Below are 24,221 nucleotides of genomic sequence, written 5' to 3' on the forward strand. Positions count from 1 at the left end.
GAATCTAAAGCAGGCATTTTTGAGAACCATAAAATAGTAAAACACTTATCTTCATTCTAGTTCCAAAACAAGAGAAGCTACACAAAAATGAATATCAAAGCAAAGTTGCTATATATGCATAATACATAGCAACACAATTTCCTTGGGGTTACTATAGGTTTACCAAGACAATTTGCAGTCAATGATATCACAATCAATTAGTGCTGCATTATTCATTAACATTTTGTTGCAGGCCATAATTCCAATCAGCGTGTTGCTTTAGGGGGTGTTGAGGAATTCAATGTATTACCAAGATGCAGCATAGGTAAGTACCTGATTTGAAATGTGACATCCAACTACTCGTTAGGTGGCAGACACTTCACCACCACATGGTAAAACAAAACTGGACTTAAGATTCGATTATGATGCAGTTGTCTGTGACATTCCATAGCTATGTGGTTGTGAAAGGAGAGATGCATGAAACAGCAGCAAAAATTGGGTCTTAGGGAAGTGGATAGGGGTAGCATTTTTGCTGCATTTAGAGTCTACCACTACTGTCATAATGTGAATATCCAGATGCACTCATGTCCAGAAAGTTGGCAACTCACTGATATTCACTACTGGTACAAAAAACAAAACCCCAGATAAAATTGGGAAGAGGTACAATTGTTTTTTTTTATACAGCGTAACAAATCATGTCCAAGTATTCAATGTGGTCTGTTTCACATCAACAAATTAAAATCCATTTTTTAATGTACAAAGGTATACTTTGCCATGCAAAATTTATTAAAATGAGACTAATGCGCACACAATTTTACAAATGCTTTTGAAGATGTAAGCTTGTCATTTCCAGTGAACATTTTACAAAGACCTTTAAGAATTGTACACAAAATAAGACATTTGCTTGAGAACACAGTTGCAGCAGTTTTTTTAAAATCTATTCAGTACATCAAAATAAACACAGCTAAGTGTAGCAGATTAAATTTATAAAGAAACATGGATGTAACTTGACTTTATGGGCCAACTAACAAAACCTAAAAAACGCTGGAAAATGTTGTACTGTGGAGGTTTTAGAAAATCAATTCCACATTTTTGAAAACAAACATTCAACTTATTAATGTATGAAAAAATCACAGTTTTAGAAGATGCTTCAACAGGAACTTAAACAGGACTTTGTGTAAACCTGAATTGTGCAAAGATCCCGTTCATCAAGTTCTAGTTCAGTCACAAAACATGAAACAGACAGTATTGAAAAAAAGGTTCATTTTCTCTGCTGCATCCTGGCAGCTTTAAATTTCGAAACTCTCTTTGGAGGTTCTTGTGAAGTTTCAACAAAACCTTCCTCTTCAGACACTTTCTTCTCCGGAATTGTGGGTAGGACAGGATGAGCAATGGTACAGTGGGGAATTAACGTAGGCGAGATAGGTTCCTTTTCCACTACTGTGCCTGAAAATGCCTATCAAAAGTAATAAATGCTGAATTAATTATCTTTACAATTAACAAGATATTTTGATTAAGATTTGAAATTACAACTCAACAACTTAAGAGCAAAATACTCCAGTTATTAATTGCTTTCATTTTCTGGTCACAAATCTTCACTTGTACTGAGCAGCAACACAAAAGTAGACAGGTGAATTCTGTGCCTAACCTATTTTTAAAAATTAATTTATGAAATATGGGTGTCGCTGGCTAGGCCAGCATTATTTGCCTATCCCCAATTGTCCTCAAGATAGTGGTGGTGGGCTGTTTTCTTGAACTGCTGCAGTCCTTGTGGTATAGGTTCATCCAGTGTGCTGGTAGAGAGGGAGTTCCAGGATTTTGACCGACTGTCAGCGAAGGAACAGTGATATATTTCCAAGTCAGGATGAGGAGTGGCTTAGAGGGTGTTATAGTGTGTTTTGGTAAGCATCTTCCTATTTGAATGTATACACTGATGTCTTTAGAGTGTACGAGCATGTGCGAGTGAAGTCATCACTAACATGGGCTTTCGCAGATGTAGTCTTACCACGAGGGGCCTCCATAGCTGCCTCCAGTTGTCTATGCTGTACTGTATTTTGATATTTTTATAAGATTTAATGCATTTAACTATCTTTTCATGGCCAAGTTACCACACCTTTTTGGCAAAGAGGAGAAAGTGGCAAAATAAAAGAAAAAAGTTGAGTTTCAGCTTGGCGACACCAAGATTTGCAGTGAGTAGCTAGTTTGCAACATGAAGAGCAGTTAACAGCTCCGATCAGCAAGTTTGACAGTCGGTTTGCAGCATGATGACCATGTTCAGGACTATCAATGAGCTTGTGGAAGACAAGGGGACTGAACTACGTGGAAAGGTTGGAACACTTGGCAAATGGTAATGCAGATTAGGCCAAAGGTGCTCAATTCTCCTGTGCGTGTATGGGGGACAGATTTGCAAGCTAGTGAGGAATTTAGCAACACCACAGAAACCAGGGGACATTTGGTTTGTGGAACCACCACAACCCTAAGCCCTCAGCCATCATTTTTGTAAGGCGGCACAGTCTGTAGGTAAAATTAAAACATCTCTGACCATTGAGAATTTGGAGAGTATTGGAAGATGTGCTCCTAGACATACTAGTCTGTGGCATTAATGAGGACAGCATTCAGTGTCATGTGTCAGGAGAAGCCACACTGACTTACAAGATGGCTCTAAAAATTTCTCAGGGCATGAAAATGGCTGCCAGAAATGTAAAAGATATTCAAAAGGCCAATGGCACTGCACAGGGAGGTGCAGTGCATCAAGTAAGGAAAGAGGCTACAAGAAAGCAGTGGAATGTTTCAGGTATGGAGGGACACACTATGCGTATCATTGCAAATTTATGGATACTGCACATCACCGCTGCAACAAAAAGGATAATTGAACAAAAAATGTATGGGTGCCATGAGCAAGTCGAAGGCTGAGCAGGGAAATTCAGATTCAAAAAGGTCTCAGTCAGCTGTGCATCACCTGAAAAGCACAGTAAGAAGTCTCCAACACCAGGTTAAAGTCCAACAGGTTTATTTGGCAGCACAAGCTTAACGAGTCTCGATCCTTCATCAGATGAGTGAGGACTCGTGTTTACAAACAGGCCATATATAGACACAAACTCAATTTACAAGATAATGGTTGGAATGTGTCTTTACAGGTAAACAATCCTGCCTGGTGATTGTCGAGTGGTGGTTCAGTCATCCGTTGTCATAGCGTCTGCATGGTCTCCCCGATGTACCATGCCTCGGGACATCCTTTCCTGCAGCGTATCCTGAGGCATGGTACATTCCCTTCCAGTCGGGGAACACTTCAGCAGTCATGGGCATTCAACCTCTGATCTTCAGGTAAGCGTTCTCCAAGGCAGCCTTCATGACACATGACAATGCCGAATCGCTGAGCAGAAACTGATAGCCAAGTTCTGCACACATACGGATGGCCTCAACCGGGATCTACTATCTGTAGCCTCCACAACTTGCCTGGGCTAGCAAAATCTCACTAACTGTCCTGGCTGGAGACAATACACACCTCTTTAACTTGTGCTTGGCCCCCTCTCCACTCACATTGTCTGTATCTTTAAGACTTGATTACCTGTAAACACTCGCATTCCAACCATTATCTTGTAAATTGAGTTTGTGTCTGTATATGCCCTGTTTGTGAACACAAGTCCTCACTCACCTGATGGAGTGAGACTCCGAAAGCTTGTGCTGCCAAATAAACCTGTTGGACTTTAACCTGGTGTTGAGATTTCTTACTGTGCTTACCCCAGTCTAACGCTGGCATCTCCACATCATGGTCACCTGGAAAGCTCAGAGGAGCACTCAGTATATTTAACGTGAGTGAAGGGCCACAGAGCCTACCTTTGCTACATTGAAGGTCGATGGAAAACAGATAAAGATGGAGGTGGACACAGGAGCCTCTGCATCACTAACTAATGAGGAGACCCAAGACTTGGGGCTCTAAGCAGACACCAGCCTTCACTCAGGCAGGGACCCAACTTGGGACATATATCTGAGAGACTATACCATTGCTTGGAGCATTAGAGATGGACATTGCATTCAACAGCCAAGGAGCAAGAGCATGGTTCCTAGTGTACAAGGGCCTAGTTTACATGACTGGCTCAGTAAAATTCAGTTGAATTGGGGCAAGATTAAGCACACAAAAGGTGACAAAGGATGTCATTCAGAAATATCCTGAGGTTTTAATGCAGGACACTACAGTTAAGTTCATAGATCCTCAGGCTACTCACTTTTTCCAAGCCCAAAAAAGTACCCTACACCATGAAAGGCAAGTGGAGAAGTTGAAGCAGTTGCAGAGGCTTGAATCATTGAGCCCATTCAGTTCTCACATTAGCTCCAATTGTTCCCGTCCTTACAAGTGATGGTACTGTGCACATACGCGTGGATTACAAACTTATCATTAATCAGGTCTCCAAGTTGACCGCTTACCCATTGCTGCAGGTGGATGATCTGTTTCCAATCCTTGCAGGAGGCAAGACATTCGCAAAACTTGACATGAGCCATGCCTACCAGCAGCTTTTGTTAGGGGACAGCTCAAACAGTATGCTACAATCAACACTGAAGGGTTTGTTCAAATACAACTGTCTGGTTTTCAGGGTATCCTCTTGTCCTGTGATTTTTCAGAGGACAATGGACAATCTGTTGCAGGGGATTCCTCATGTAGCAGTTTACTTGAAAGACATTCTAATCACAGGGAAACCTGAGAAGGGACACTTCAGCAACTTGGGTCAATTGTTAAAGAGATTTTCAGAGGCTGGGTTGCACCTGAAGTGCAGCAAGTGAATCGTCCAGGCAGAGTGTGCAGAATATTTGGGTCACAAAATCACAGTGCAAGGTCCGTCCCATCTGGAAGACAAAGTCAGAGCTACCAAGGAAGCTCCAAATTCCAGAAATGTCTGAGCTCTGGTCATTTTTGGGCATGACAAATTACTACACAAGTTTCTGCCAGGCCTTTTAACAGTGTTGGCACCACTGTATTGAAACCAAAAGGAAGTGGGGACCAGCACAAAAGAAAGCTTTCAAGGATGTGAAAGCGCTGTTACAATCAGCTAATCTGCTGGTTCACTTTGATTAAGACAAATAACTTATTCTGTCATGCAATGCTTTGCCTCCGGTGTTAGGGCAGTACTCTCTCATCTGATGGAGGATGGGTCAGAAAAACCCATTGATATTGCATCAAGTATGCTGAAACAGCTGGGAAAGGATAGTCACAGTTAGACAAGGAAGGTCTAGTCATTATCTTTGCTTCGAAACAGTTTCATCAGTATCTTTATGGCCATTCATTCACCATATGTCCCCCAACCGCAAGCCATTGATGAGTCCTTTCAGAGAATATAAGTGCATTCGGCCTACCAGTAGAACATGTATAGGTCAGGGAAGGACAATATAAACACAGATATGTTGAATCATCTTCCCTTATCAGACATAACCACCAAGACATTTATTCCAAAGACAATTTTCTTGCTTGAAAGATCTTTACATTCTCCAAGGAATGCTAAACAGATTCAGTAGATGGTCCAGCACCCTGTGCTATCCCAGGTGAAGAGATTCCTTATGGAGGGATGGCCTACCACTTGTTTTAGGGGATGATGAATTGAGACCATATGCAAAGTGCAAAGATGAGCAGAGTGTGCAGGACACTTGTATACTTTGGGGGTCCAGAGTGGTTGTCCGACCCCCTGGTCATTCACAACTCTTGGATGAAGTTCATGCAGCTCACCCGAGTGCTTCCCGAATGAAACGTTTAGCCATTCATTTGGTGACCTAATATAGATCAGGATTTGGAGAACAAGGTGAAATCCTATTCTGCATCTCAACTCAAACAGAAGATGATGCAACCTGCACCACGACATCCATGGGAGGGGCCTGGGCTTCATGTGGACTTTGCAGAACCTTTTATGGGTCATATTTCCAGTCATCATCAATGCGCATTCAAATAGTTAAAAGTGCACATCATGAGCAACATCACAACTCCCATTACAATAGAGAAGCTATGCCAAGTTTTTGCAACTTGTGGTTTACCACATTTTCTTATTTCTGATAACGGCACATTTACAAGTGGTTTGTTCCAAGAGTTTATGCAAAGGAATGGAATACGCAATGTGCGTACCGTGTCTTTTCATTCAGCTTCAAATGGTTTAGCACAGCGAGCTGTTTAGACACTGAAGGAATGATCTGAGGAGTATGGCAGGTGATACTCTCATGGTTGTTCCAGTACAGTATTACACCACAAACAAAAGGACTCTCACCAACTGAATTACTAGGAAGCCAAAGTCTCACCTGGATCTCCAGACGTCAAAGCGAGTGGGAAGGAAACAGGAAAGTCAGGAGAGACATGACTCCCATGCTAAGGACTGACATTTCAACCCGAATGATTGTGACTACGTAAGGAATTTGGGAGGTAACCTTGGAGCTATTCTCAACTGAAGTGGTCCAGTATCTTTGGCAGAGGAACTGACCAATGGGAGAGTCGTTTGCAGGTACCAGATCACTTTTGTCTATTCCATAACTTGGAGACAGTAAAAGTTACAGATAACATGGGAGAAGTAAATGCTGCTGTGGACATTGAACAGGAAATGGTTCTGTTTAACAAGGATTTCCAGTGGACTCAACTCCAGGGACATTCATTCACAGATATTCAACCTACTCCTGTGCCCAAGTCCAGGTCCACTGAAACAAGCCTCACCAGTGTCTACTGAGTCACCAGTGGTACTGCGCAGGTCAGTGTCATTGCAAAGCTCCTGAAAGACCGATGTATAGTTAAGACACGAGTTTCACTATGTTTCTTTCCTTATGAAGAATTGAAATGAGGGAGGGAGGGGTGGTGGAGTGTAGTGTAGTGTTAAGAGTGTTATAGTAAGAATCTTCCCATTTGAATGTAGACACTGATTTGAGGGTATGGGCATGTGCGAGTATCATTGGTAGCACGGGTTTAGTCTTACCACAAGGGAACTGAGTAATTAGCTACCTCCAGTTCTGAGTCCATGCTGTACTGTATTTAAATATTTTTATAAGATTGAATATCACAATATATTCAACTATCCTTTTGTAGCCAAGTTACAACAGAGGGGAACTTGCAGATGATGGTATTCGCACGTGTCTGCTGCCCTTGTCCTTCTGGATGGTAGTGGTTGTAGGTTTGGAAGACGCTGTTTAAGGAGCCTTGGCAAGTTCCTGCAATGCATCTTGTAGATGGGACAAATTGCTGCCACTGTGCATCGGTGGTGGAGTCAGAGGTTTACAGCATGGAAACAGGCCCTTTAGCCCAACTTGTCCATGCTGCCCTTTTTTTTTAAAACCCCTAAACTAATCCCAATTGCCCACATTTGGCCCATATCCCTCTATATCCATCGTACCCATGTAACTATCTAAATGCTTTTTAAAAGACAAAATTGTACCCACCTCTACTACTACCACCTCTGGCAGCTTGTTCCAGACACTCACCATCCTCTGAAAAAATTGCCCCTCTGGACACTTTTGTATCTCTCCCCTCTCACCTTAAACCTATGCCCTCTAGTTTTAGACTCCCCTACCTTTGGGAAAAGATATTGACTATCTACCTTGTCTATGCCCCTCATTATTTTATAGACCTCTATAAGGTCACCCCTCAGCCTCCTACACTCGAGAAAAAAGTCCCAGTCTATCCAGCCTCTCCTTATAACTCAATCCATCAAGTCCCGGTAGCATCCTAGTAAATCTTTTCTGCATTCTTTCTAGTTTAATAATATCCTTTCTATAACAGGGTGACCAGAATGGCACACAGTATTCCAAGTGTGGCCTTACCAATGTCTTGTACAACTTCAACAAGATGTCCCAACTCCTGTAGTCAATGTTCTGACCGATGAAACCAAGCATGCCGAATGCCTTCTACACCACTCTGTCCACCTGTGACTCCACTTTCAAGGAGCTATGAACATGCACCCCCAGATCTCTGTTCTGTAACTCTCCCCAACGCCCCCCCATTAACTGAGTAAGTCCTGCCCTGGTTCAATCTACCAAAATGCAACGCCTCGCATTTATCTAAATTAAACTCCACCTGCCATTCGTCAGTGAGTGGATGTTTGTGTATGGGGTGCCAATCAGGTGGGCTGCTTTGTCCTGGATGGTGTCAAGCTTCTTGAGTGTTGGAGGTGCACACATCCAGCCAAGTGGAGAGTATTCCATCACACTCCTGAGTTACATCTTGTGGATGGTGAATAGGCTTTGGAAAGTCAGGTGGTGTTACTCGCCACAGAATTCCTATCCTCCTGACCATTTCTTGTAGCCACAACATTAACATGGCTAGTCCAGTTTAGTTTCTGGTCAATGGTAACTCCCACGATGTTGACAGTGGGGGATTCAGCGAGCATACCCACTTCTGGCAAAATCAGTCATTGATGATGCAGCTGAAGATAGTTGGGCCTGGGACACTACCCTGACGAATTCCTGCAGTGATGTCCTGGAACTGAGATGATTGGCCTCCAACAACCACAACTATCTTCCTTAATGTTAGGTACGACTCCAACCAGTAGAGTCTCTTCCCCCACCGCCTGCTCCCCCCCTGCCTCCATGTCAACTTTGACTCTTTTGCCAATGTCCTTAAATCTGTGTCCCCTGGTTTCTGACCTTGCCAACTAACAACAACTTCCCCTCATTTACTCAAAACCCTTCATGATTATTAACATCTCCATTAAATTTCCCTCTAATTTAGGGACCTAAATTTGGGATCCAGCTGGGAGCTAATCAGTGCTTTATAAATGTTTAGCATAACTGCCTTGCTTTGGTACTCAATTTGTCCATTTTTATAACCAATGATCCCCCAATGCCTTTTTAAACACACATTGGCGACAGTTATTAGACAAGTAATGTTGTTTGTGAGGAAGACCATAACATGACCAGATCTTTACTTATCCAAAGCACCTTCTGAAATGATCCAGTACCTAGGGTATACACGTTTTCAGATGAGAGATTTATTGTACTAATTAAGTAGCAGGCAAGGGCTAAAGCAGAGCACAAGTCCTTCAAGAAAATTGAAATCACAAAAACAAAATACAAAAAACCAGTATGACCTCTTACCTCAAAGGAGCTAGGCAAAGGGAAAGGTTTACTAAAGCTGTTTTCCTCTTCTTCCAAAATGCTGCATTCACTAGCATCACTGTGTATAGCTTCTTCATGACTCAGAGATCGTAAGGTGCACCACCTGTCTTCAAATTCTGTTGTGCTACTCTCACTTGTATCACTGCATACACTGTTCTCTCGACTCCTTGACTTCAGAATGGATTTACGAGGAATGTATTCTCCATTTACAACATCAACAAAAAGTCTACAACAAAAATATAGCAACTGAGCTACAATATAAAAATGGCATTACAAATTGAGAAAAATTAAGCTTTGAGAACTTGGCATTGAGAAATTTGGCATATGAGTACCTGTAAATATCTGCAGGAGTTTTGATATTTGGCAGCTCTGGAGTGGTGTTTCCATTGCCAGTGCTGTTTCTCCTTTTGCGTTTGGCTTCTTCCTTCTTTTCGCTGAATTTTAAGGTTGTGTTCTTGCCTGTGTTTATTCTGACCTAAAAATATACAAATTCAAAAACTTAGAAATCATAGTAAAAGATCTCACGACAAAACCAAATAACAGGGGGAGATTCCTCCAGCCCGCTGTGCTGCTTCTGTAGTGCAGCGGGCTGGGAGACTCAAGTGGAGGCCGTTTCGTGGGCTCCTTGCTGGGCACCACGGTCTCTGCTAGTCTCCCGCAGCCAGATTTCCAGCATCATCGGCTCAGCGCCAGAAACCAGTGCAGAGCTGCATTATTTATATGTTAATTTGAATCTATTTTAAATATTAGCAGGCCCGGGACTAAATTTACGAGCCCGCTAGCCTCTCCTCCCACCGCCAGGAGTGGTTCACTCCAGTGGGTTTACTATAGCTCCCCACTTGCAATGCCCCAGGGGCACCTTGGCACTGCCCACCTGGTAAGCTGCCAGCCTCTCCAGTGGGAATAGGGCCCACCCACTGATTTTTTGCAAGATTTACACTAGTGCACTCTGCAGTAAACAGTGTGGGGGAGATTCATTTTGAAAGTCCTGCTGGAAAAAAAGCAGGGATTTACTCCAATTTTTACGCGAATTCGACACTTACAATTTTTTTGGGGAGAATTGCTCCCAACGTCTCCACATGATTAATGTTTCTGTATTTCCATTTAACTTCCCAAATACTGATTCTATCTGCAAATATTATGGCGATAATTGTAAAGGTAATCTGTATATAATAGTTGTGTTTTAAAAATCCAATAAAAGTTACAACAATCCTCAAAGCATTAAATTTAAATAACTGCTATTTCATCTCAGGCCAAAACACACTTCTTACTGGCTTGACCAGTAAGAGTTTTAACAACACCAGGTTAAAGTCCAACAGGTTTGTAAGGACATACAGAGTATACTACAGAGTAATGACTCTATAGTAAAGACAATAAACACATGTGGACTATGTCATATTACTTTCAAGGCTTCTGCTCCCCCTTCCCTGGTCTAAAAGTTAAAATCACAGCAATAAATCACTGGACAGAAAGGAAGTAAAAATCTACAAATTATATGGAAGGTGGGTTAGCACTAGCACTGGCTAAATTAGCACAATTTGAACTTAAGATTGTGTACATACTTTTATAAAAAAAGAGCAAGGAAACAACACAGGATCCGGGTCTGAAGTTTTCAACTTTTAGCCAAAAGACCAGTGTTTTTGCATCTTTGGAGAAGGAACTGTCATAAAATCAAAACTAAAACAAACATATTCAAGAAAGAATTAAACGGCACGGTACCACAGTGGTTAGCACTGCTGCTTCACAGCTCCAGGGATCTGGGTTCGAATCCCGGCTCGGGTCACTGTCTGTGTGGAGTTTGCACATTCTCCTCGTGTCTGCGTGGGTTTCCTCCAGGTGCTCCGGTTTCCTCCCACAGTCCAAAGATGTGCGGGTTAGGTGGATTGGCTATGCTAAAATTGCCCCTTAGTGCCCTGAGATGTATAGGTTAGAGGGATTAGTGGGTAAAATATGTAGGGATATGGGGGTAGGGCCTGGGTAGGATTGTGGTCGGTGCAGACTCGATGGGCCGAATGGCCTCTTTCTGTGCTGTAGGGTTTCTATGATTCTATGAGGGAGGCACATTTAAGTTTTTCAGGCCATTGAAAACTGCTGGCTCAAGTTGGCCTGCCCATGAACTATGTGGAAATCTGTAACTGCAGCTCCATAGCTTAGAAAATTCCCAGATATTCCTGGGGAAGCATCAAAAGTAGTGAAGACCGATCAACTCAGGACTCTGTCCCTTATTTGAAAGGCTAAAAAATTATGAATACTAACCCTTTTTGGTTCCACTGTGTGTAAGAAGTGTATGGTTGGAACATTGTCATCATCTCCAGTAACTTCCTCTTCACCATAGTCATGACTATGCTTATGTTCCAAGCCATTAACATGGGTACTCAATGCAATCAACTCTGATGCCTCTTTATGCTCATTGTTTGCATGTTCAGCTGCGTCACAGACATGGTTCGCATGTTCAGCTGCGTCACAAACATGGTTCGCATGTTCAGCTGCGTCACAAACATGGTTCGCATGTTCAGCTGCGTCACAAACATGGTTCGCATGTTCAGCTGCGTCACAAACATGGTTCGCATGTTCAGCTGCGTCACAAACATGGTTCGCATGTTCAGCTGCGTCACAAACATGGTTCGCATGTTCAGCTGCGTCACAAACATGGTTCGCATGTTCAGCTGCGTCACAAACATGGTTCGCGTGTTCAGCTGCGTCACAAACATGGTTCGCGTGTTCAGCTGCGTCACAAACATGGTTCGCGTGTTCAGCTGCGTCACAGACATGGTTCGCGTGTTCAGCTGCGTCACAGACATGGTTCGCGTGTTCAGCTGCGTCACAGACATGGTTCGCATGTTCAGCTGCGTCACAGACATGGTTCGCATGTTCAGCTGCGTCACAGACATGGTTCGCATGTTCAGCTGCGTCACAGACATGGTTCGCATGTTCAGCTGCGTCACGAACATAGTTCACATGTTCAGCTGCGTCACAGACATGGTTCACATGTTCAGCTGCGTCACAGATATGGTTCACATGTTCAGCTGCGTCACAGACATGGTTCACATGTTCAGCTGCGTCACGGACATGGTTCGCATGTTCAGCTGCGTCACGGACATGGTTCGCATGTTCAGCTGCGTCACGGACATGGTTCGCATGTTCAGCTTCTTCATGGTCATGGTTCTCATGTTCAGCAAGAAGATTCTTCCAATCAGGCGCCTCATCTATGTTGGGCTTTACGTTTTTTTCTTTGTCTTCTTCAGAGGAGCTACTTTCTTCACTATTTCCATCAACTGTGTAAGACAATCTGAAATAAATAATCACAGATTTCAAGAGGGGGTTCTTCTATAGAGTTAATTTATTCAAAACTTTTGCCACAGTATTGTAATAGACAGTATAGTTGACAGTACTCTAGTTACTTACTATGTACAAAAATAATCTCAAATCAACTAGAGGAACATGTGCCTGGAGTGAGAATACAAAGACTGAAGAAAAAGTACTTTTTAAAAATTCATTCATGGGGCATGGGTGTCACTGGCTGGCCAGCTTTTATTGCCCATCCCGAGTTGCCGTTGAGACAGTGGTGGTGAGCTACCTCCTTGAATCATTGCAGTCCACATGCTGTGGGCTAGCCCACAATACTGTTAGGGAGGGAATTCCAGGATTTTGACCTAGCGACTGCGAAGAAACAGCAATATATTTCCAAGTCAGGATGGTGAATGGCTTGGTGGGGAACTTGCAGGTTATGGTGTTCCCATGTATCTGCTGCCCTTGTCCTTCTAGATGGAAATGGTCATGGCTATAGATAGGCCTAGAGGTGGGGATGTGATCGGCGCAACTTGTGGGCCGAAGGGCCTGTTTGTGCTGTGGCTTTCTATGTTCTATGTAAGGAAGGTGCTGTCTAAGGATCTTTGGTGAATGGCTGCAATGCATCTTGTAGATAGTACACATTGCTGCTACTGAACGTCAGTGGTGGAGGGAGTGGATGTGGTGCCAATCAAGCGGGCCGCTTTGTCCTGAATGGTGTCAAGCTTCTTGAATGTTGTTGGAGCTGCAGCTATCCAGCAAAGTAGGGAATATTCCATCACACTCCTGACTTGTGCCTTGTAGGTGTTGAAGTCAGGGGGAGTCAGGAGATGAGTTACTGCAAGCATTTGCAATTGCACCAATACTGTCAAAAATACTATAAATTCAATACTGACACATTAGTCTTCAAGCCCTAAGAAATTGGGCAGTGTTACATTAAATATTTGCACTTTATAACTGTGATTAGATCAATGAGTCATTTTAAAGCAGGGAGTGGTCAGAAAATAATTATCTCATACTTAAATCACTCAACTTTGCATAAGCTAAGACTCCCTTGAATCTAATGATGCGTTTCTTCCACATTTTACATCAACTTTGGAAACTTTGCTGATCCATATATTTATAAAATTGTGTTAACATTACAACTTTGTACCCTGGAAGTCTTATTGTAATGAAAAATCATTGTCCAATGAAGCGTGTGAAAACCATCGAGACTTAAACTCTTGTGTTCAACTAATGGCATTTTTCTGGACAAAGTCAAGAGATAAGAGGATAAGGTAGCAGAGTGGAATCAAGGTATCACATGAATGATGGTCTTACTGAAGCGCAGCAGATTCGAGGAGCTGCATAACTTATTCCTCATCCTACATCTTATGTTTTAGCATTTCAAGACCTTCAGCAGTTTCCGTGAAATAATTCTCTGTAATGTGATTTGGATTTATTATATCCTATACAATGTAGTATCTTGTTAATTTCGGTCCAGAACTTGATGAGAATTGTATGATAACCTTAGCTACGTTTACTATACGACTTTTCACAATTGCATTCAACTTTTACAAAATGCATATTGCTTCAAAACCAAAATAAAATAAACAAAATTACCTTATCTAATGACTGACCACTTAATATTGCTGCATTTTTCACTATTGCTCAAAAGGAACTAATACTTGCATTTGACCAATTAAACACCAGAGCAACTGAACAAAAAAAAAATCGTAATTCTTAATCATGGTTTCCCACCACTGTGGTTGACAGGGCTGAATTGTGCCCGAACCATCTCCCACACCACTGTTCTCACCGCTCTCCCCTCCCAGAACCAGGAAAGGGTCCTGAGTGACCGCTTTGCAGAACACCTTTGGTCCGTCTGCAAACAGGACTCAGGCCTTCCAATTGCTTCCCATTTCAGCACACCATCCTGCTCTCATCTCCACATGCCCATCCTTGGCCTGTTGCAACATTTCAGTGAAGCCCAACACAAACTGGAGGAACACCACCTCATTTTCCAATCAAGCACGTTACAGCTTTCCAGACTGAACATCGAGTTCAACAACTTTAGAGCATGAACTCTCTCCTCAACCTTCACCCTATTTCAATTCATCTTATTTATAGATTAAAAATAAGATTTTAATTTTCCATTGCTTCATTTTTCCACCTTTTAAAATTCTCACTTTCCATCTTTCCCCCCGACGAATCTCCGCTCCCCCCTCGATTAGGGCCATTTGTTACACGTCTTTGCTCTGCCATTTACACATACTGATCTCTTAATGGGCCTTCTTAGCCATGATCACCACAATTTATGCTTCCTTTGTCTTTTTGTCTATGACATCTTTGTCAAACCAACCCTGCCCCCCCAACAATATAAATACCACCCTATTTTCTATTGACTTCAGAGTCATCCAGACTTGAAACGTTAGTTCTATTCTCCAAGTAAAACTAATTTTACAAACCAGACGAAATCTGGGTACAGTAAACAGATGGAATATATGTTCCTCATATAAAAATGAAAAGCTGGTTTGTCTCATAATTGACTAATTCCTATCTATTAATTTAAATTTATGGCCATGCCAATTTTAGAATTAACAATTGAAGGCTGTCATTTCATCTACACATTTCAACAGCTTCATAAACCAAAAACAAGCTTCATAAAACATCAAAAATCAAAGGGTCTGTAAAATGAAATTTGACCAATTTTAAAGCTGTGAATTTCTCCATTTTCTTTTATGTAACGTGCAACCAAGTTTTGTTTTAAAAAAAATTTCTACACTGCTCTAAGCTAGCCAGCTGGGAAACAAAATTGGTAGAGGATTACAATTTTTTCTGGCCATATACATGCTCTTATGTATAATATCATATCAATGCACCAGTTTTCAACATCAATTTTATTTCTAATCTAGAAGGATATTCACTTGCAGTATTCATGTGGATAATGGGGTGTTAGACATCACAGTGGCAGGATGTGGGTTGGTAATTGAGACCCTCCATTCACACAGCCATCATTCAGCAAGATCAAGGAAATACTGACTATAAGATTGGCAGTTCCCCTGACTACAGGAAAGGGAACTTGATTCTAGGTTTTTCTCATGTACCTTCACATGGCTGGTTTCAAAGTGCTAGCCTGGCTGCAGGTGACACATTGCAGGTAAAGATATTTTTGGGTGAAGTAGTAATAGATGAAATTTTGCTGACAGTAATTTCAATTAGTAATATTGCATATTTTATCTCCTTTGAGGAGTTTAACTAAGCTATCACAGGCTAAATATTAGTCAATTGACACTATACTAGGCCTCAATTGCTTTGGAATGAACGGAAAGATAGTTGAATTACGCAAGGATTTTACACATTATTTAACTGCTGTGAACATTTGTCAACTATTCCTTATTTCAGAACATTTGTCTAAGAATTCCATGCTACAAAATATGAAGAAATACTGCAATTGTATATACTAGATGTAGCAAGATTTCAAGCTAATTTTTGTGCCTCTTTTATTGCAAGAGGTGTCGAAAACGAATTTGGGAGTTCGATATGCAGACACGCAAATGTATCACAACTAGACCTTTTGGAATGTGGTCTCAATTACAGTTAAATGGCACAAGTGAAAATGATCAAGGGCGGCTAGCACTGCTGTCTCAGCTCCAGGGACCTGGGTTCAATTCTGACCTTGGGTGACTGTGACATTTGCACATTCTCCCCATGTCTGCATTGAGTTTCCTCCCACAGACCAAAGATGGGCAGTTTAAGTAGATTGGTCGTGCTAAATTGCCCCCTAGTGTCCCAACACGTGTAGGTTAGATGGATTAGCCATGGTAAATGTGTGAGATTATACAAGATAGAGCAGGGGAAAGTGCCTGGGTAAGATAGTCTGTCAGAATCGGTGCAGATTCAATGGGCCGACTGGCCTCATCTGGACTGTAGGGATTCTATGATTCTATTTTTTTTCTCTCCATAGAGATGCTGCCAGTCCTGCTGAGATTTTCCAGCATTTTCTCTTTGGGTTTCAGATTCCAGCATCCGCAGTAATTTACTTTAATTCTATGATTTTAAGTTTCTTGATATGACAGCAGTGGCAAATCCATGCCTCAAATCCATTAGAATGCTGGGGACAACAAACCTTTGTGGGCAACTAATTTGTTTGCACCAGAGTTCCTGCAATGCCACAGTAACAACTTGTATTATATTGCATCTTTAATGCAATACAAAATATCAAGGCACTTCACAACAGCCTTGTAAATGAACCGCTTATGGCCCTAGTTAGGTTTTAAGGAGCAGCTTAAAAGAAAGGAAGGCAGAGAGATGGAGAAGTTTAGCTTAGATTCTAGCCAGTTGAAGACACAACCATTGGTGGCGCAACTAAAATCAGGGGTTGCTCAAGCCAGAATTGAGTGCAAATATTTCAAAGCTGTGGGGTTGGAGATTACAGGTATAGGGAGATGGGAGGCTATGGTGGGATTTGTAAACAACAATGAGAATTTTTAAACTCCAGTCACTGTTTGATTGGGAGCCAATGAAGATCAACGAGCAGAGGGGTGAATGGGACTTTTTGAGAATGACAGTACAGGCAGCAGAGTTTTGAATAGCTCCAAGTTAACAGAGGGTAGAATGTAGGAAGCCATCCAAAAGTTCACTGGAAGAGGCATGGGTGGTTGCAGCAGATGATTGGGGCAGTGGGAGGGTGATGTTACATTGGTGGAAATAGACAGTTTTAATAATGGTGGTGGTGGAAATAATCAGTCTTGGTGATAGTATAGGTATATAGTCAGAAGCTCATTTCATGATCAACTATGACACCAAGGTTGCTCCTGGTCTAGTTCAACTTCAGTTGAAGGAGTTTGGAGTGAGGACCAAAAATAATGCCGTCAATCTTCCCCATATTTAATTGGAGTAAATTTATGTTCATTCAGTACTGAATGTTGGGCCAGGCATCTAATCTAGAGACAGAGTTGAAGTTGAACAAGGTGATGGTGAGCTCGAGCTGGATGTTGTACACTTCAGTTCACATTTGAAAACAAATGCTGTGGTTTCAGATGAAGTTGTGGGGTGAGGAGTGTGGAGATGAGAAATAGGAAGGAGACCACAGATAGATCTTTGGGGGCACATCAGAAGGAATGGTGCAGGAGCAAGTAGTAAAGCCACTGCATGTGATACACTGGTTACATTGAGGTAAGAATGGAATCATGCAAGCTCAACAACAGTGGAGAGGCATGGAGGAGAATGCTGTGAACAACTATTGAAAAGAATGAGGAAGGATAGATTACTTTGAACATCATCGTATAGGATTTAATTAATGACTTTAACAAAAGCCATTTGGTACTTGCAGGGGTAGAAACTTGATGGGATGAATTCAAACTTGAAGTTGCCAGAAAGATGGGTATATATTTGAGACATGACAGGACCATTAGAAAGGCAGGCTGATGGAGTTTGCAAAGAAGCTGGAGTCAAGGGTTGTTTTTTGTGAAGGTATAATGATGATTTAATGTTCAAGTTAAAAGTTAAAGTTAATTCATTAGCCACAAGTAAGGCTTACATTAACACTGCAATGAAGTTACTGTGAAATCCCCTAGTCACCACACTCTGGCGCCTGTTCAGGTCAATGCATTTAATGCACAGGAAGAGAAAATCTGTCAGGAGTTGCTCCTCCAATCAAAGATTCTGCCTACCTAAAGTCGCTGCTCCAGCTCCTCCAAAGACACGGGCGGCACGTGGGCACAGTGGTTAGCACTGCTGCCTCACAGGTCCAGGGACCTAGGTTCGATTCTCGGCTTGGGTCACTGCCTGTGTGGAGTCTGAACGTTCTCCCCGTGTCTGCGTGGGTTTCCTCCCACAGTCCAAAGATAAGCAGGGTTAGGTGGATTGACTGTGCTAAAATGCACCTTAGTGTCTCAGGATGTGTAGGTGAGAGGGATTAGTGGAGTAAATGTGTGGGATTGGCAGGGATGGGGCCTGGGTGGAATTGTTGTCAGTGCAGACTCGTGGGACCGAATGGCCTCCTTCTGCACTGTAAGGTTTCTATGGTTTCACATCTTGTGGCTGTGACATTTGCATATCCATGGCATCACCCCTTATCCAAAGAGGATTGTTGCCATGCCTTGAAATTTGCAACAATAGGAAAGATCGGATAGACTAGGGTTGTTTTCCTTAGGAGGCCGAGTGATCCAATCGAGCTGTCCAAAATTATGAGCGGCCTAGATGAGACCGACAGGAAAGGCCTGTTTCCTCTAGCTGAGAGGTCAATTACCGGGAACATAGATTTGTGGAGTTTGGTAGAAGAATTAGAGGGGATGAGGAAAATTTTCTTTACCCAGGAGGGTGGTGGGCATCTGGGATTCACCGGTCCAATTGTGGTGCATTTTCAAGCATATTTTCAACATTTTCCTTTGTATCCTAGGCTTTATAAATGTTGGACGAAAAATTAGCTTCATATTGAAGCATAATTGTTAACAGCTACATAAATAAATGCAAAACGGTACTTGACCTGAAAATATTAGGAACACTCCCATAATACTATGCAGTAAACTTACACTATCAGTAACAGAGAACATATTAGACATTTCATGCAATAAACATGTCTGACAATGAGGTAATGGCACAGACAATCCACTAATAAAAAGGATAAAGTTTGGGAGTTAATGTACACTGGTTCACTATTTCATGAAATAAAAAGGTGGCATCCACAGTCTTTGTCCCTGTATAGCAGACACTATGAAGTTGAGCTACAGGTCACAATAGAATGATTTAACCTGCCATTCCAGGAGATCAGCAGCATTAACGGGACAGTATGAAATATTCAATAATGAAAACTGTGCTAATTATATGTGACAAAGAAATGACCATGACATTAATGCCCTCGTTTTAAGAAAAATCCAACTGCTTTAAAATGCGAGTCACCAAGCTCTGAGCAAATTACCTATCAATTTCATCCTGCATCTCCTCTTGTTGTTCCAGCTCATCCAACCTGGCCCACAATTCCTCTTCAGTTAGGATACTTGACCTGTGGTCACCAGCACCGTCACCATCCTCCAATTCTGCCACAAAAACCTCTTTGGGTTTTGAATTTTCTTTTGGCTTATGAGCTTGCCTGTGTTTCCCTGTAATTTTAAGGTTTTTTTAGAATACATTTACCAAAATTAGAGTCAAGCATCGACTTAAAAACACTAAATGCTTCTTCACTGCAATGCACTTCAAGCATCATAAAGGCTTCAGTGTTTTAAGGCTTGCACATAGACTTTGAAATCACAAAGTAACAACAAACATACAGGAATGAAAGGTCAGCCATTTTTAAAGTCAGTTCCATTTCAAAATAGCTTAAAGAGATGGTTATAATCAATGCATCAACAGACAAAAATAGATTGTTGAGCTATCCAAATACACAGGAAACTATTCCAATGATAATTCAGTGTGCAAAATTTTTATGCAGCACTGTACACATTAAAAATTAAAGGATGCCAGCTGTAATTTAATTTTAACCAGATATCCTTAATTGGAAGGTTGCTCTTCCCTCAATTCAGAAATCTGATACTTTCATTGTTTTCAAATAGGAAATTTATAAAGTAGAAAGCCATTATTGAAAGTTTTTGTGATACAAGAACTTAAGTATATAAACTTTGGGAAAAAAGTGTTAAAAAGCTAAAATCTCAAGAAAGAAAAGATGTTGCAGAGACAGTTTAAAAAACTAATTTAACTTTGTGAATTTGTCAATTGGTGCTTCAGATGCACTTCCTCTAATTGGTAGTGACACCATAAGAGTTGTCGCTCCAATACATTTTTAGATAACATTTGAGTTTTCGGGGTAGGGGTGATTAAGATTAGGAAAATCAAATTTGGCATTGCACCAATTAAAAAAACCTTCAACAGTTCATGTTGTCCAAGCATATGATTGTGACCATCGTCTAGTACAAAGTACAAAAATGAGGATAAAAGGCTTCTCCCTCGCCTCAAGAACATTTGGAGTCCTAGTTATTTATGAGCTTTAGTTTAGCATGAGAAAAGCCAGAAATAGTTAAGTACCTTCAGACTTTAAATCTTTAATTTCTAGGTCTTCATTCTGAAATTCCTCGTGTATTTCTACAATACTTTCCTTTCCCTAATTAGAAAAGAATGCAGTATGTAGTAAAAGTTTAATTTGATTGTGTTCATTTTAACTCTAAATATTTTAAAATAAATTATATTAAAGATTAATTGTAGCCCATTTATACATTCCCCTTCAGTGGTTCTAGCCACGACATGCTAGCAGCAACACAGTCACGACTGCGTCTCTCCACATATAGCAGCAATTTTATGTCGCAACCTTCCACCTCATGAGACAATGATTTGTTGCGTCTTGGTGGGCAACTCTGTAAACATTGCTTGATGGGGCACAGGAGCCCCATTCTGGTAAGGCAGCCCCCTCAAAAGGAAGAAAGTAGGCTGAGAAGGTGCACAATTTGCTGACCTGTTTATTCTGGACCCTCCTCTTGGCCAGCTAAGCTTATTGTCTCTACTCAAACTGCCTCAGTCAGCCTCCTGAGGCCACGGCCATCAATGGCTGGCGCCGAGTGTCAAGATCCACCATCTTCATGTCTCATTTTGCAGGCTTCCTTGCAGTGGAGGTATAGATATTCAGGAGGTCATGATCCAGTGACTAATTCAACAAACAGGCAGTCATGGGGTATACAGCTTTCCTTTCGATGAACATGGCTGAGCCAGCATTAACTTAGTTGGTTTAACGTGTGTGCAGATTGAACTAGCATGCTCCAGGACGTCAGAGTGCATAACCTTGCCAAGAGATGCCGAGGATATGTTTGAGACAGTGAAATTGGAAACTATTCAGCCTTTTCATGTCTTGCACATGTCTCCAATGTAGTGGAGTCAAAATTGCTTTTCCACACACTCTTCCTCAGCTTAGACGTAACAGCTGCAGCTTTTATGATGTGCTTGTTTATTTCAATATCAAGTGACAGATTGATAATCATGGAGCCTAGATTGGTGAAGCTATGAACAGCCTGAGGGTCAGTGTCAATGCTGATAGATGGTGGGATGGCAACACTAGTCCTTTGCCTTCCCAATGCGAATAAACAAATCAAACTTTTACAGGCACAAGAAAGTCTGCCAATTTGCATAGAGAACAACGCTGGGGAGGACCTGGTGGACTTTGATCTTGAAGCAAGGTGGAACAGTTTTTTGTCAGTTCTGGTGTCGAAGCAGACACTCCTCTCTAGATGACAAGAAGATACGAGAGCAGCAAAGAAAAGAATAGGCAAAAAAAAAGTGCACCAACACAGAACCATTTGACCCCACTGCAGGGCTGAAAGGGTTCTAATGTTGCCCCTTCATGACTGAACTTAGCAATGTCATGCAGCGAGGTGGTCAAATTGAGCAGCTTTGGAGGACAGACAATTTTCACAAGCAGCCTCTGTTCACATGGTTAAATGCTTGAGATCTAAGGCGGCAATATATACCAGCCTCCTTTGTTCACGACATTTCTGTTGCAGCTGCCAGACCAAGATTGCATCAATTGTAGGTCTTTCAGTTCTGAAACCACACTGGGATTTGGGATAGATGCGTTAAGCCAAAATCTGCAGCCTGACAAGGGCAACACAGGCAAATAACGTTCAGAGAGATGCCTCAATAGTTGCTGCAATCACTGTGGTTGCTGTTGTTCTTGCACAGGGTCAGGATCTTTGCATTATGCATTTCCTGTGGCACTGCCCTCTTCCACCAGAGAAAGGTGTGGGGCAAGGGAGTCAGTAACTTTGCTAAGCTCCTCTACTGTAGGCTTGATATCCAGCTTTGCCATTACAGGCAGGCTCTCTATGGTGTCTAGAGTTTCCTCAGTGACTGTGCTCTTCCTACAGTACAACTCAAGATAATGTTCCACCCAGCTCTGCAACTGTTTATTGCAATTGTTGATGACTTCTACAATTTGGTTTTCAGTTAAACCATTTTCTTTGCTAACTGAACTTTTGCTTTTTGATTCCTTCATAAATGCTGCTAACATCCCTTGTGTCGAAAGGACATCTGGATATTCTGGCCTTGTTGTAACCAATTGTCATTCATGCACCACATACCAGTCTGTTGGGAATTACTTCAAGCAGCTTAGTACATTTGAGATTACTCATTCGGATTTCTCTTGTAATTAATGAGAGCAGGCCGCAAGTTCAATCACAGTGATGTTAGCCACGCATATTTTCATTCTTGCTTCCCATATTTTGAGTGCAATATTGTAGACGGTGTGTCAAAGTATGTTCCATTTTGCTTCTAGATCCTGTGTGGGAATGCAGTAGTGTCTATTCAATTAAATCGCAGGACTGTGTTCAGTGTCATTTCTAGTAATGATCAGATCTAGCTGATGCCAATGCCCTGATCTCGGATATCTCCAAGAGGCCAAGATGTTGGTCTCACACACTTTTCAAGCCATGTCGTCAGAGGCAGGAGGGCCATGCCTTATGGTTAGTGCCCCCACTTGCATTGGAATCTCCCAGATAAAGATGTTCCGACTAAGCAAATCTGCTGATAGTGTCGTGCTCCTAACTGAACTGATATTTCTCTCTAGTGGAGATACACTGTTGGAGCATAGATACAAGATTAAGTGTCCCTGTTTGAGCTGGGGCTGATGGAGGGAACACATTCTGAACAATTTGCAGGTTTGGGAGTGAGCAGATGCTATCCAGAGTAGACATTTCCTTACAGTACAGCCAATACCTTGCTTATGGATTTCCTCTGAATTCTTCTCCTTCCAGATGAACACGCAACGTTTTCCTTTGTAATTTGCTCTCGACAAATTTGGTCTCTTGCGGGAAAGCTACGTCGATGTTCAGCTTACCGAGTTCTATGTTGATTATAGCTGCCTTGTGCACATTATCGATCAGCTGCCAACCGTGTGCCTATGATCCTGGCATTCCACCTTGCCAATTGAAGAGCTGCCATCTCCATTTTTTTGTTTATCTGATGTGATGGATTCTGCCCACTTGAGTAGGGATTCTAAACTCCAAGCACTTACCAAAGCAGGTGGACTGTGGTGGGTCAGCACCTTACTAGACAGAGGTTGCCCGACTCAAGGTGGGCCCTCCCACTGTTGGTGACAGCCTGTAGCACATGTTCTCTATGTGAACTGAGTTGGGCTTGTCTTGCATGTTGCGTTAGAACTCAGCAAGTGTGAAGCTGGAGCGTCCTCCCAGGATCTCCCTTCCAGCCTCCCTGGGTGAGGCCAGAGGGATGCAACTGGTTTAGTTGTAAGAGTTGCCAGATGACATATTTAAACACCAGTCTGTGTTTGAGATGCACTCCAGATTGGTCAATATATACTCCCTTAGCCTTCAACTCCTCAGGGAGCCAAAAATCCTCAGTTCCTCTGAAGCTTTAACCCAGATCCATGAAGGACCCAGTTTCCATTTGTCTCCACGAAGAGGCTCAGCTGAGGAATCATAGAACCATAGAATCCCTACACTGCAGAGGCCATTCAGCCCGTCGAGTCTGCTCCAACTTTCTAAAACAGCATCCCACCCAGAGGAAACCAAAGCACCCAGAGGAAATCCACACAGACATGGTGCGAATCTACAAACTCCACAGAGTCACCCAAGGCTGGAATTGAGCCGGGATCCCTGGCGCTGCGAGGCAGCAGTGCTAACCACTGCACCGCTCATAATTGGACTTGCCAATGGAGCAGCTTGTGTGCTGACAGGGAGAGACTTACACATTTGGTTCTCACTGCTACTAGCCAACTATATACATCAAAATGAGAATTAGTATCAATAGCAGAATAAACAGTTCATAAACTCATTTTACAAGCAAATGTGACTCAAATCTAAAATGAGGTACAGCAGTTATGCGGTATATAGAAAACATTGGCAGTACAGGTGCAAGCAAGTTGTATGCTTTTCTACAAGAACAACTTAATAATGTTGTGGACA

The 24,221-nt window shown here is 42.1% G+C and overlaps 1 protein-coding gene across 2 annotated transcripts in view; it reads right to left on the reverse strand.

Annotated features, from left to right (window-relative positions):
* Positions 1 to 633: 633 nt before the first annotated feature.
* uri1 (URI1 prefoldin like chaperone) overlaps positions 634 to 24,221 on the reverse strand; it is a 58,697-nt gene continuing 35,109 nt past the window's right edge. For both annotated transcript variants that reach the window (XM_078210788.1, XM_078210789.1), the window contains exons 6-11: positions 20,341 to 20,416; positions 19,241 to 19,421; positions 11,308 to 12,340; positions 9,384 to 9,526; positions 9,031 to 9,277; positions 634 to 1,435 (exon numbers count right to left, since the gene is read on the reverse strand). In XM_078210788.1, coding sequence (XP_078066914.1) covers positions 1,241 to 1,435; positions 9,031 to 9,277; positions 9,384 to 9,526; positions 11,308 to 12,340; positions 19,241 to 19,421; positions 20,341 to 20,416 — 1,875 coding nt within the window. In that variant the 3' untranslated portion in view covers positions 634 to 1,240. The remainder of the gene's footprint in view (positions 1,436 to 9,030; positions 9,278 to 9,383; positions 9,527 to 11,307; positions 12,341 to 19,240; positions 19,422 to 20,340; positions 20,417 to 24,221) is intronic.

The sequence above is a fragment of the Mustelus asterias genome, chromosome 4 (genome assembly GCF_964213995.1).
Source record: "Mustelus asterias chromosome 4, sMusAst1.hap1.1, whole genome shotgun sequence".
NCBI classification, from domain to species: domain Eukaryota; kingdom Metazoa; phylum Chordata; class Chondrichthyes; order Carcharhiniformes; family Triakidae; genus Mustelus; species Mustelus asterias.